Here is a 14871-nt window from a genome sequence, read left to right as displayed (position 1 = left end):
CATTTTTTAAAAATCCACCTTGCATCTTACACAGATTATCACCCCTACACCAAATCTGCAGTGCTGAAAAACAATTATCACTGAAAATAGATATTTAAAGATGGTTAATTTAACTCTACTAAGTACTAATTACATCTGTCATATGTATTTATCTTTGTGAGTTTGAATCCTGGAAAGTAAATCAGATTTGATATGGAGCTCACTGGTGACTAGAGCTCCTGAGGGCCCCTCACATGATCCATGAGGGCTACCTGGTGCCCGTGGGCACCGTGTTGGTGACCCCTGATTTAGATTAGATTTTATTTCTAGTGTATACCTTTTATTTTATTTTTTTAAGCTTTTGCCGCATTTGGATTATTTTCTTTTAAAATACGACGTCCCTAAAATTAAAATTGCCCCAAATGATTTAGATTGACAAGTCTATACTTTTCTAGCAGCAAAAAACCCCAACAACCTGATAACTTTATATTGTCTTTAGAAAATTAAATCAATAAAAAATTCAAATCAGGTAAAAATAAGATATGTGTGACTGACAGAACATTTCCATGTTCTCTCTGGTTGGAGGTAATAAGGCTGAATTATTTACTCTGTTGTACTTTGTGCTGCTGCACTGTTCAGTGGTTAAGTTACGGCAACACGTGGTTAAATATGATATGCACGCAGTACATGTGCTTGCAAACTTCTATATCTGCTAATAGGTCAGTCTTCTTCATAAGAATTTCATCTGAACACTCGTGATGATTTGTGAGTTTCCCTCACAACTCTATGAAGAGACTAGAAACAACCACATTACTGTGATACATACAACCATCCATCCATTCATCATCCATCCATACATCCATCCTTCCATCCATCCATATAGACATACATACATACAAACAAACAAACAAACAACCATCCATCCATTCATCATCCATCCATACATTCATTCATTCATCCATCCATCCATCCATCCATCCATCCATCCATCCATCCATACATCCATACATCCATACATCCATACATCCATCCTTCCATCCATCCATATAGACATACATACATACAAACAAACAAACAACCATCCATCCATTCATCATCCATCCATCCATCTATCAATCCATCCATCCATCCATCCATCCATCCATCCATCCATCCATCCATACATACATACATACATACATACATACATACATCATTCCATACTGTACATGATACAACATCCACCAATCATCATCCATATATCCATTCATCATCTATCCATCCGTCCATCCATCATCCATCCATCCATTCATCCATCTATCCATCCATCCGTCCATCCGTCCATCCATCATCCATCCATCCATCCATCCATCCATCCATCCATCCATCCATCCATCCATCCATCATTCATCTATCCATAATCCATTCATACAATCATCCATCCTTCTATCCATCAACCATCCATCCCTACATCCACGAATCCATCCATCCACCCATCCACCCATCCATCCATACATACATACATACATACATACATACATACAGACATCTATACATCTATCCATTGATACATCCAGCTGTCATCGGGCACTATAGCGGTGGAACACCCTGGTCAAGGAGCCAGTTCATCATATTGTCCAAGTCTACTTCCCTGTAAAGAATTCCTTTTCAGCCTTGGGGTCATGACCCCATGTGGGGTCGCCTTGGAATTCAAATGGGGTCACCTGAATTGTCTAGTAATGGTTACAAAAATAACTGGTTAAAATCATATACTGTATATATATATATATATATATATATATATATATATATATATATATATATATATATAAATTATTATTCTTTTACAAATTAAAACACCACACACAATCTCAACCAACTATAGTCTATGCTTTCTCTTTCTCAAATTAAAAACAAAATGTAGAATAAAAATATTTGAGTTAGCGTATCTTGTCACTTGGCTTCTCGTAACTGATCGAAAACAAATTCTAAAAAAAAAAAATGTCTCTGGGGTCAAAATGGGTTTCACGACCCCAAAAAAGGTTGAAAACCACTACAGTAAACGCAATAGCATACACACTTTTACTCATAAAAGCAAGCATTCTGAATCTATGAGCTATTTTAAAGGGGCGGAAAAATCCAAAGGGCTACCAGTTTAATATACACTGAAATACAAAGAAATACCGGCTTCACTCTTGTTGGGTAAAGATAAGAAAGGAAGACTAGTAGTAACTTTAAAAATAGGAAACGTTTCAGTTGCAACATGCAACCCTTGACTTGTCTTAAATTATGCAATTGTTCAGTTGTCATGTTCGTATTTTACTATACATTAAACAACTTTTAACTAACTATAAAACTTGTAATATGTTTGTACAATGTAACAACTATGTATTACTATTATTATTATTTTTAATCTAGTTTCTTATCACAATCTATACACCAAATCAGCAGCATCTTTAAAAAAAATGCTATCTGTGACACATTTGTCACAATGTTTCAGTGAAAGTAAACATTTAAAGATGGTTCATTTCAAGTGAAGCATTATTTAACTCCACCAAGGCACTAACGACATCTGCTAACTATATTTATCTTTGCAAGTTTGTTTTTTTTTGGTGTTAATTTGTACAACAACCACAAACAAATCAATAAAAAAGTGGTAACAACATCTACATTGTCATCATCATCTTGATCAAGCCATTTCGAACATTTCACACTCCAGAATAAGTAATCAAAGTATGTACTGTATGATCCGTGCTGATATCGTATCATCGGGTCACCCTAATACATTTTATTAATACTTGTACAATAGGCTACTTGAGTGTGTGTTTTTTTGAAGAAAATTTTTGTATTTTTTACTCAAGTAACATAAAGATGTAGCAATGAGTATCTACTATCCAAAGGGTATTATGAAGATGGGTCTGAAACAACACATAATCAGTATTCTCATCCCCAAAAGGGTTTATATGCAGCACCATTCACAGTCACATTATTGTGAAGCTTCAACTTTATTTGGTGTCATAACAAATCACAATTATTTAATATAAAACTTTTTTATGGACATCGTAGATCAAATTATGCTTCTATTACCCAAAAAAAAAGTTACAAAAATGCATTCACGACATACTTGGTAAAACACCAAAGTGTTGTTTTTTTTTCCAAGTGTGGGTGCACAGGTTCGGCTGGTGCACCGAGTGTTTAGCGGGTGCCCGCCTCCGGAGCAGGGTGATCGGGGTCTTCCCTTTGGCCTACATTTCTACTTTAATTTAAGGATTTTACTGAAAAACTTAAAGTTATATAAAATTTGATTGTGTGTAGCCGTACTTTTTTTTTTGTTTTTTTTTTTTTTTTTTAATCTTGCATTTCTTCAATTATATTGATAGCACAAATTCCCAAATTTCTACTAAACATGATTTAATATGTCCACTAGAGAGCGCAAAAAAGTGGTATTTCTCAGTATGAGGCTGACGATGGGACCAAAAAAATCCTGTTTGAATATTTGCAGCTACTTTTAGTGCCAGGAGTTGCATAAACTCACAATTAAACTTTGATTATTTGCTTCAAATTAATAAATAAATTATTATATTGTTATTTATTATTGCCACAAAAATACAATAACAAAAAAAACAACGATAATAAAAAAATGTAACCATTTTTTTTTGTATTTGTAATGGTTTACCATTTTAAGGTTCTGGTCTGAAAACTGAATGTTGACGTGTCCGCTTTTTGTTGGCTACTTAAAAATAAAACGTCAAAGAGAATAATCAAGTTTTCAGTAAAATAGAGACCTTATAGTAAAAGATTAGTAAAGAAATATGACTGTACGCTCCTGCTCGCTTTAGACATCTCTGTGCTCTGACTGAGTGCACAAAAAATATGATTATTATGATTATTATTGTTATTATGAGGCCTTTCCTAGAACTGCATTGTGAAATAAAGATTTGAAACATGGAGGACATCAGACTTCCAGGACCAGACTTATTAATATACCTGCTGATTGGATTCATTGAAATAATAAGTTTAATGTATTTTGTACTTGAGTTTTACACAAAATCCATTCCTCTGTGTCACGAGGCGACTGTACACTTTGTACATGCTGTATATGAATTATGAAACATGTGGTTTTTGAGCAGGAATCCTTACCCAGATTATAAAAGACGAGTGAAACGACACCTTGTTTAAAGCATGAATTGAACGACAGAGGAAGTCTCCTTGTGGATATGGTTGAACTCTTTCTGCTTAAGGCCAGTATCATTGAATGAATCCTATTCATCCACATCTTTATGTCAAAAATAGTTGTGTGGCCAAACATTGAGTCCTTATCCTGGAACGAAATTTACTGAACAACACTTGTTTTCCCTGATAATGGAATCCATAAATTAAAAAAGATGATTTTCTGTTGAATACCCTACATATTATTTTAGATTATTTATGTAAATATCGACGTAATAATATTTCTAAAGGAATAAGGCCAGACTTCATTATGATTTTTATGATCCAGGTCTTAATTGTCTCACAAAAAGTCTTGATGTTGTCTCAGTGCATTCTGGCCTCGAGCAAGTCTTGGTCTCTATATTGGTCTACTTATATAAAGATGAATACATTGATTCATTGATCAGGCCATTGCCTTTCACTGGATTGTGGTTTATTTCTAAAGTCCATGAGTCTATTGTTGGGAGAACACTTTTTCTTGATTATTGACTTAGTGGTAATGGAGCTATTTGCTTTAATGGCTTTATTTCATCAGAGCTTTCTAATGCCAGGAAGTAGTTTTTTGGGAGACCTCACCAAGAGAAACAACGTGATGAACAAAAGAAAGAAAGAAAGAAAGAAAGAAAGAAAGAAAGAAAGAAAGAAAGAAAGAAAGAAGGTAGTAGATGACTCTTGATCAGATGTCAGTTTGATGTAGATTTTTCAGCAAACAATGATGCATTCAGGGGCTGATTTAAGGTTTGCACTTATTTGTTAAAGAAATGGGAGCACATGGTGCTGTAGTGGTTAGCACATCTGCCTCACAGCAAGAAGGTTCAAGGTTCAAGCCCTGGGGTGAACACTTGGGTCCTTTCTGTGTGGAGTTTGCATGTTCTCCAGGTGCTCTAGCTTTCTCCCATGGTCCTACATCCAAACACATGACTTAGGTAGGTAAGTGTGAGCGATTATCTGTCTCTGTATGTTGCCCTGTGATGGACTGTCGCTGTGTCCAGGGTGTCTCCATGCATAGTGCCCAACCTGGCAACGCTAGTGGTAACACTTTAACACTCATGTGTCAAACTCAAGGCCCGGGGGCCAAATCTGGCCCATTAGAGCATTCAATTCAGCTCGCAAGAGAGTAAAAATGGCTTAGAAAACATGAATAATTGTGTACATTTCCAAATATTTCAGTAGATATCTCAGTCCATCCAAATACACAAATCTAATGAACTCTACAATATATATATGTATATATTACATTTATTTCACAAAATTAACCCAAATTGGATTAAAAAAAATGGTCACAAAAATCAAGTGATTTTTAAATTCAAGTGAAGATCCTCGAAGGACTGATATCTGTCACTCATTGCGTGGATATTATTCGTGCCCTAACATGCTTTACATATCATTTATACATGGAAGTGTAAATTAATCCACATTAATGTTCAAACTACTTGTTCATTCCTCCCATAATCTGTGGCTCGCTTGTGATCAAACTGGTCCATATTTGGCCCCTGAACCAAAATGAGTTGCACAGCCCTGCTTTAGCGCAAATTTGTACTCACAAGTTATAATTTTCTATGCATACATTTGTGTTGTAGTTACTATCTATGGACTTAAATAAGAGACATTTTGAAGAGAATCACTAGATGCTATGAATAATAAAGTTCCCCTTGATATTCCATTAAAAAAACAAAAACAAAAAAAAACATTTGATGAAATATTGAAATATTTTCTCATATTTATATGCTTATTATGTGATTTATTTTGTGTACTGCATGCATGCTTTGTAAATAAGGCCTTTATCTTCACCAACTTCCTTCTATAGACTAAACATATTTACATTGGACGATTATGTTATCTTTATTGTTGATTGGGATCATGTTTTATGCAAGTTTCAGTCTGCGGTGTGAAGAGGGACATGAGATTGAGTGTCCACTAGAGGGCAGCACAGCAGCATTTTAAAATGAAGGAATGTTGTATTCAGAAATATAAAATACACGTTGAATAAGGCACAATCAGGAAAAAGAAGAAGAAGAAGAAGAAGAAAAAAAAAAAAAATTAAAACTTAAAATTCTATCTGTCATAGTATGGGGTAATTATGAAAATTCCTCAGGACAATGGCTTTTTTGGGATGATTGCATCCATTTCTGTAAAGTTGTCATAAGAATAAACCCTATAAACTGCATATAAAACGTTCACATGTTGGTCCTCTCATCTATTTTACTAGAGAACATTTCAGGTGATCTAACTAAATATAGGTTTTTAATGTATCCTGTAAATATCATGATTTTATTTTGAAATTCTTTTTTTTTTTTTTTTTTTTGCTGTCACTTTTTTTTCAGTTATTCGCCTTTTTTTAAAAAATGTGCGAATGTTTAACATAAAATGTGCAATCACATATTGTAGTGCAGTAAAAAGTACTTAAAAAATAAAAAAAATAAATGTTCTATTTCATTAAAAAAAAAAAAAAAAAAAAAAAAAAAGGGGCAATGCATTCACGCGCCCCACAGTTTGAGAACCACTGGTATATTTGTAGTCTGTAGTTGACTAATTTGACTGGGTATGGATTACATATATTGTTTCCAAAAGCTGTATATTCTAGTTTGGTATAGATATATTATTTATTTATAAATTGATTATATTCTTAAATGAATGGATGAATGATGATGAACACAGAAATAGATAGATAAATAATATATTATATATTTGTTTGTAATTAATGTATACATCGTTGGCATTAATGAATAAATAAAGTTGCATATATTTCAGTACTGGAAATATTCAGAAAACAACTTACATTGCAGTTCTAAAATAGATGAATGCATTTATTCTATCAGGGTTTTGGTTTAAAAAAAACAAAACAAAAGCACATAATCTCTCTTTAAAAACATAAACACGTAAATAAATCCTTAAGTTGATGAATGTATGTATGAGTGAATTTTATATTACAACTCCATTTCAAAACTCTCTGTACAAACTCACACACATTCACACCAATGCGTTTTGAACCTTTATTTAATAAGACTGCATACAATAAAACATCACTCTCATTTGTCTGTCAAGCTGCAGCATCTCTTGAATTCATAATTGTTGTAAAATGAATCTCAAGGCAGACACACATGTGTGCAGCCAAGAAATCATACAGCACTAGTCTCCACAGATGAAAAACACTTCATTATTAAAAACATATTCTACACACCAAAGCTGCAAAGCAGGTGAGAATGACGAGTAGCATATAACTGGCCCAGGTTTGCAACACAAGTCAACACAAGAGGAAAAAGGTACACAATATCTGATATGGACCGCATTATTTTATTTTAGTCTAATATAAAATGCACAAATTGTCGGTAAATCCAATAAAGACAATGAAAAATATAAACATAAATTCTTTTTTTTTTTGCTCAACCAATTTATATCCCTACACAATAATAAACCAGTGATAAGACATTAAAGTTTTTTTTTTTTTTAATGAACTACATAAACATTTTACACATTTCTTCAAATAAAAAAAAAGGATTTTGGAAAAACAGAAAACAGTGGTTTCTGAGGATTGATGAGGAGGTACTTTCTATCCTCCTGTGCCCTATAGTTCGATGACATTCCCAATACCAAATATTACCTTGTCCTCAAAGCTGTGGCTTTAGGTGTGTGAGCCATCAGCGTGTGTAAGTCAGGCCAGAAATGCAGTTATTATTGAGATTATTAATTCAGAAAGGGTACTGGTAATTTGGTTGCTATTTAGTACACTATATCTGAACAAAGCTGTTTGCAAAAGGCACTGTGACGTACAGCAATGTCATATCAACACAAATGATAAATGTTCATTAAAGGGCATAAAGACACAATCCGGAAATTTGTTACCTTTGTTACCTTGAAGAACAAAATGTTTAGATTGACACCGTGTTGTACCAGTAAAAATCCAAAATGTTGAAATTAATTTTGAAAAATGTATTTTTTATTTTTTTTTTTTTAAATTTTTTGTTAAGCCTGCTTTATCTAAAAATGAAAAAAAAGTAAAATCTAAATCAGGACTGAGGCTTTTAGCTTTTATTTCCAACACTCAATAAAAACTGCCTATTTCTGGCATGGCTAGTGGAAATAGGACTGCAGGGTTCCACGGCGGCGGACATCTGTAGTCCAGCAGTGGAAGCCACCACCCAAAGAGTTGGCATGGCGAATGTTCACCTTTATGGTCTTGATACCTGCATATATATATATATATAAAAAAAAAGTCATTAAACAGAGCTGGCCTTTTTTCTCCAGAAAAAACCTGGTGTAAAATCAACAATAACGTACATGTATGAAAACAATTTGAAACAATTTCTAAATGTATATCTATATCTTATCAATATCTCTAAGCTTATCTAAATCTCTTTATATCTATATATTTATATCTATCCATCTATCTATCTATAGATACATAGATAAACACATTACCTTTGAATATTCTGTTTAATCTAACTCTATCTAGGGCTGGGAGATATGGACCAAAACTCATATATCTCGATAATTTTAGTTCAAATAAAATCTTACCAGAAAGACAATTTTGGATTAAATGTGATGATCCAAATGTCACACAGGCACATTTACTAACAAACAGCTGCACAATTTGTGCCACTTTAGTCTTTTTCTCCTTGAAGGGACAGCACGTGTGAGTAAATTGTGTAGTATGGCTTGTTTTTGGGGAAAGTTCTTAGGAGGACGCAGTCAGAAATCCATCTAACTGAGCTTTTTATGTTGTTCTGAGAAGTAGGGAAAGCAGTGACTCCTAAAAGCAGTATTTTAATATAAAATAAGCCATAAAATATATACATTTATAAATCTATATACGTAGGTGATATTGTAATGTTTCATATACCCAAAATAGAAAACTCAATATATCTTGAATCTCAATGTATCGCCCAGCTCTAACTAACACTTTTCCTCCTATTTGTGCAGTGTTTTGTCCTTGTTATAAAACAAATACTCACCAAGGTTTTCAAACATCTTATGAATGGTGCTTTCATGAACGTCCACCATGACGCGCTTCTATCAACATCAGCACCATTCATTGACAGCCATTTGGATGACATCCACAGCGGGTGGTCTGTGATGAAGAAGAAGAAGAAGAAGAAGAAGAAAGAAGAGAAGAAGAAGGAAGAAGAAGAAGAAGAAGAAGAAGAAGAAGAAAGAAGAAGAAGAAGAAGAAGAGAAGACGAAGAAGAAAGAAGAAGAAGAAAGAAGAAGAAGAAGAAGAAGAAGAAGAAGAAGAAGAAGAAGAAGAAGAAAAGAACAGACTACATAAAATACGTTAAGTATAGCTACATTTATGAACTCTAAAACTGAAAAAAATATCCAGCATTCAATGCTGTTTTAATGCGGTGCATTACGTTTAATCTGATTGGTCGGCTATGATGTGATGCATTTGATTGTTTTCTGGTCATTTCATTTTTTGTAGTTTCACAATGTCTGCTGATCATTTTAAAAACCAATATATAAATTTACTCAGTAACAGTTGGGGGTAGAAATGTAACTAATTACTTTACTTATTTTAAAACATATTTAAGTACAAGTAAAATGACTGATTTAAATATAGTACCCATGAAAGCAACTCAATTACAGTAACATGAATAATACTTGTAATCTGTTACTTTCACCTCTGACGAGTACTTACTATCAGGCATCAAAGGAAGTGGAGGTTTCACGACAGTCCAACCAGCCTTCTTGAACATCTCGATCTGAAATAGAAGCAGAAACAGACTCAGGCTTTGTTGGGTTTGTATGACTGAAGAAACGATGATATGACACATTATGCAGTACCTGACGACAGGGACGATCGGGGTTTGACAGCACCAGACCCGGTCCAATGATGTTGAATGTTGCATCGATGTGCATGGGGTTTGGGTCTTTGAAGGAGAGGATGTGGATCTTGTAGTCTGGAGCCAGATGACGACGCATCCACTCAATTCCCATATAATTTGTAACCTGACCAAACAATGAGAGAAACATACATAAGGAGCTTTGAATGGCTAATGCGTGCTTGGCCACGGTTGAAACTTCTACAATCAGATAAGGTTTCTTCTTTAGGATCAATAGGCCTATACAATACATGCATAATTTAAAGTGACGTAGAACAGGGGTGTCAAACTCATTTTAGTTCAGGGGCCAAATATGGAGCAGTTTCATCTCAAGTGGGACGTTTATTTCAATTCAACTTTATTTATATAGTGCACATTATAACAAAGTCATCTCAAAGCGCTTAACAAAGTATAGATTCCAAAGTAAGAAAGAAAGAACCCAACAAGATCCACATAAACGAGCATTTTAAATAATATATAAAGTGTGTAAGTGACTGGCAATCTTTAAGCAATAACTGACAAATATCTACACGTACATGTCCTTAATTTGGTGACAAATTCTTTTTTTGGAATACTAGTCGTTCATGTTCCAATCAAGATTATTTCTAACATTGTTTTGTGTGTTTCTCTTTTATTTTTGTGTATTTTGTAGTGATCTTGTGGATTATTCTCTCATTTAGTGTGTCTGGTGTTGCTGGTAATAGTACGTATTTTTCTCTCTTCGTGTGTGTATGTGTGTGTTGGGTGTCAGTTTGTGTATTGTGTTGTTCATCTTCGTCTGTTCTTATTATTCAGTATATTTTTCTCTCATTTAGTGTGTTTTTGTTGTCGTTTTGTGAGTTGCTGGTAATAATTAGTGTGATTATCATTTTTAACAAAAAATAAACATTATAAAACCCCATATTTTTAATGCTTTCATTTGTTAAGTTTCCACTTTCTTTCTCTCAAGTGCCTCCTGTGGTGCCATTGCATACATGTGATGTAGAATGTGTGGATAACTGGTCCACATTAATAGTCCACACACCATTAATAAAGGAGTGATGCCTTTATTAATGGTATGTGTTTTTATAATCAGGGAAGCTAAGGTAACAGAGTATTTTAGAATAACACACTATGACATCATTTGACCAACATGATGGGCAAAAGAGGGAGATGATACTAAAATATTTAAAACATTGGCTTACTTTGATGAATGATGGGTAAAGCAACGACAAAATATGACAAAATATAACAAATGTTCAATTAACACTGACCCCATTTCATCACTAACATACACAATGGGCCAATGACGGGAGCGTTTCCTGTAGCAGGAACTCTGAAGCTATACTTTGGGTCAACAATGGTGCATAGAGAATTATCTTTAGTAATGCATGAAAAAAAAAAAAAACAATATCAGAAAAAAGTAATAGAAGATATAAACTTTGTGTAATTATAAGTAAAGATGCATCTTTAAATTTAGCCCTGAAGAAAATATATGAACATATTAGTGGTGTGACGATATGATGGTTGATAATGGGCTTGGCTGCAATACTTTTTGGAATAATAGAATTTTAGTTTGGAAAAATAACTATATTTCAATTTGACTTTAACTCTGGACATATTTGCTCTGCCTATGACCTTTTCCACTCAACAGAAATATAGAAAATAAAAGAAAACCATAACAATGTGGCATGTAGTAGATCATGTGGATATTGTTCTATCACCAAACCACGATACATCATCTAACCTTTAGATTAGAATATACATAAAATGTGTTGTTTTCATCCTGTTGTAAAGTAAAATTACAGCGATATTGAAAACATCTGAAATGGTGTGTAATCATGTTTTGTCTATGTCAGGGGTGTCAAACTCATGTTAGTTCAGGGGCCAAATACAGAGTAGTTTATCGGAAGTGGGTCTCAGATTTTTGGGCAGGAAAATTAGTAATTGCTCTAGTTTGCAGTTTCACGTATAAATAATTGATAAGATATTTAAGATACTGATAATATTAAAGTAATAAGTGACAGATATCAGTCCCTGCAGGATATTTACTTTATATTTTTTTAAATTTGTAACCAATTTTGATGTAAATTGGATGCTGCAATGGGCCGGATTTGGCCCTCGGGCCTTGAGTTTGACGTGTATGGTCTATGTGAAGGTCTACGAACCTGACTCCTCTGAACAAAGATGTCCCTCCCAGCACGTATGAAATCTGCAGCATCAAAGCACGGCTCATACTCTGTGGTTACAAACTTCCCCTCAGCCGCCAGTTTGTGTCTGTCCTCCACTGTGCGCATGGGGTAGTCCTAGAAAAGACACAATGAACGGGGAACCAGTCTTCAGTCAGATGCATGGGACAGAGAGTATACATGTAGTAGTAGTAGTAGTAGTAGTAGGCATATGGGTCTCACTTGATCATACAGCTCATCAGCCATGGTGGGTTTTGGAGCAGTGGTCCATTTAGCACCTTTATTAAAGTACTCCTTGATCAGAGGTCTGTAGGCTCGATACTCAAAGAAGCGAGCTCTCCAGGCCATGGGAGCCTCGATAATCTCATTGCCCACAACCAAGAGGATGTCTCTGGGCATGGCACAATACATCCTGTTATAGGTGTGGACAACACAATGGAAGGCCATTAGGAAAAATGCATGAACTGAAAGTGTCCTTCTTCTTCTTCTTCTTACCTGATGAAGTGAAGTCTGGAGTCTTGTACTCCATGGACCAATCGAGGACCTCTGGCCTCCTCACATTGACGCCCTCAAGGCGCAGGATATTGCACATTTCTTCAATCTCACCAACAGCTTTTTTCAAGTGGTCCGTAGGAAAAGGCTGACCCCCATGCTTCTGGTAGAAGGACCAGTACTTCTCATATGTGTTTGCCTGCCATCAGAAAGTAAAGAAAGTTATCCTGATTCCTGATATCTCCAATCTATTTTCAAACCAAATGTCTACTCACTTTCACTTCCACAGAGAAGGGAGGTACATAAGCATTTTCGACTCGACCCACGATCACCTCCTCCAGTGGGTCCCATTCATTGTAGCTGCAGACAGGGCTCTCCTGCTGCACAGACTCAGTAACAAGTTCCTCAACAACGGCAAGACGCGGCTGTGCAGCGACTGCACTAGAGGCGCTTCGGAAAGCCCTCTGCATACAGCGGCCCATAGGCCCCCTAAACTAAGGGTGAAAAAAAACTCAATATGAGTCTTTGCAGAGCATTTTTTTGCACAATTTAAATCACCAACTTTGATGCTACTAAATGTACTTATGTAAAAAAGTAAAAAGTAAAACGAATGTCCCCTCAATAATAAAACAGGGTTTTTAAACCAGCATATTCCATATTCCATATTTTTTAAGCAACTTGTAGAACACTGGTACATGTAAACAAGTTAAATCTGTTACCTTTGAACACCTGGAGAATTTAGCACTAGTAATAAATACAATTTGTAAATAAAATATGTCAAGATAAAAAAAAAAGTGCAAATGCTCAATAAATCCCAAAGTAGCTTTGAGTTTTAACAGTTTTAGGAACTTCTAAAAAACTGGTTTTATATAGATATATATATATATGTTACCCTTTATGAACACCTGGATAATTTAGCACTCATTATAGATACAATTTCAATTTGTAAGTAAAATGTTTTAAGAAAAAAATGCAAATGCTCAATTCAACCCAGAGCAGATTTTAGTTTGACATTTTTTTAAAATTTCAAATGTTAACCATAAAACTAAGGGACTGCTGAACAAAAAAAAAGGTCAAACTACCAAAATTTTGTTTCTTTTTACATCGTGAGTAAGGAGCAGAAAATACAGTAATTTGTTTTTTTTTTTTTTTTTAAAGTAAGAATTAAAAGTAAAAAGAAGGAATGTCCCTATGAAGGGGTCACTTCTATAGCTATGTAATGACACCAAAACATTGTAAAAAAAAATAAAAATAATAATAGATCAACAAGCAAACACTCGATTTACAATCAGTACGATCAGTAAGATTTCCTGCAAATATGGTGACACAAGTTAGTTCCAAATAGATATGCTGGTGCCAAAGTACACGTGTTATTAAGGAGTGTTATCTGCACAGATAGGGCGGCTCGCTCCCACTGTGTGGCCCCTGCAGGCTCGGGAACAAGATCCAGTGTCAACGGGTTTGTGGGAGCGCACCTGTGCCAAACAGCTGCTCACCGTCACTCAGGCCCCGGGACCGCAAAAGAAATAAAGAGGAGCACACTATCTCCAGCACCAAAAAAAACTCATCAATCTTACTTTACGTAATCTATGCTTTGAACTCTCTCTCTCTCCTTTGCTTTTTTCTTGTATTTGAAACTTTTCAGAAAAACTCCATGATCAAAAAAAAAATCCATTAATAAGCAGCTGAAATGCAACCCAATGAAGAGAAGTGCACTTTCTTTATTGACGTGTGCTTTAAAACCCAAAGTAAAATAGATGTAATTGATGGGAAAATGTAAAGAAAATGTAAAATATGAAACCACCACAATTACCAACCATGGCTCCGATCAGATGGGCGGCCTCGGCCCCTCTGCTACCTCCTCTCAGACACCTGACTCGCAGCATTGTCCAATGTAATAGTGAATGTGTCTCAGTTAAAAAAAAGAGTCACAAGACAGCAGCCCAGGATCCACTTCTCAGAGTGATGATCAATGAAGAGCTGTCAGTGCAGGGGCCCTACTTTATAGCAGCGGGTCTACGTGTCTCCAACATCATTGGTCGCCTCCCATGCTGAGAGGGTACGTGACTGGAGGAAAAAGCCTTTCTGAAACTTAACTCTCTTAGGCCAGCAAATTCTTATCAACTGGGCTTGTAGAGTTATGTTTCCAAGGGCAACATCTGCACATTTATCTGGAATGATTTTCATTTTAAGCGAATGTTTGTCTTCATTTGGAAAACTAACAC

The 14871-nt window shown here is 35.0% G+C and overlaps 1 protein-coding gene across 1 annotated transcript; it reads right to left on the bottom strand.

The window, feature by feature from the left end:
• Window positions 1–7896: 7896 nt before the first annotated feature.
• Window positions 7897–14645, bottom strand: gatm (glycine amidinotransferase (L-arginine:glycine amidinotransferase)). The gene is given in 10 exon segments (XM_028441391.1): window positions 7897–8351; window positions 9120–9179; window positions 9182–9235; window positions 9803–9866; window positions 9949–10113; window positions 12134–12271; window positions 12377–12567; window positions 12650–12845; window positions 12922–13140; window positions 14464–14645. Coding segments are annotated over 10 exon segments (1269 nt in total). The 5' UTR covers window positions 14533–14645; the 3' UTR covers window positions 7897–8238.
• Window positions 14646–14871: the final 226 nt, after the last annotated feature.

The sequence above is a fragment of the Gouania willdenowi genome, chromosome 3 (assembly GCF_900634775.1).
Source record: "Gouania willdenowi chromosome 3, fGouWil2.1, whole genome shotgun sequence".
Lineage (NCBI taxonomy): Eukaryota > Metazoa > Chordata > Actinopteri > Blenniiformes > Gobiesocidae > Gouania > Gouania willdenowi.
Note: the sequence above shows the minus strand (reverse complement) of the source record. Positions and strands in the feature narration are given on the sequence as shown.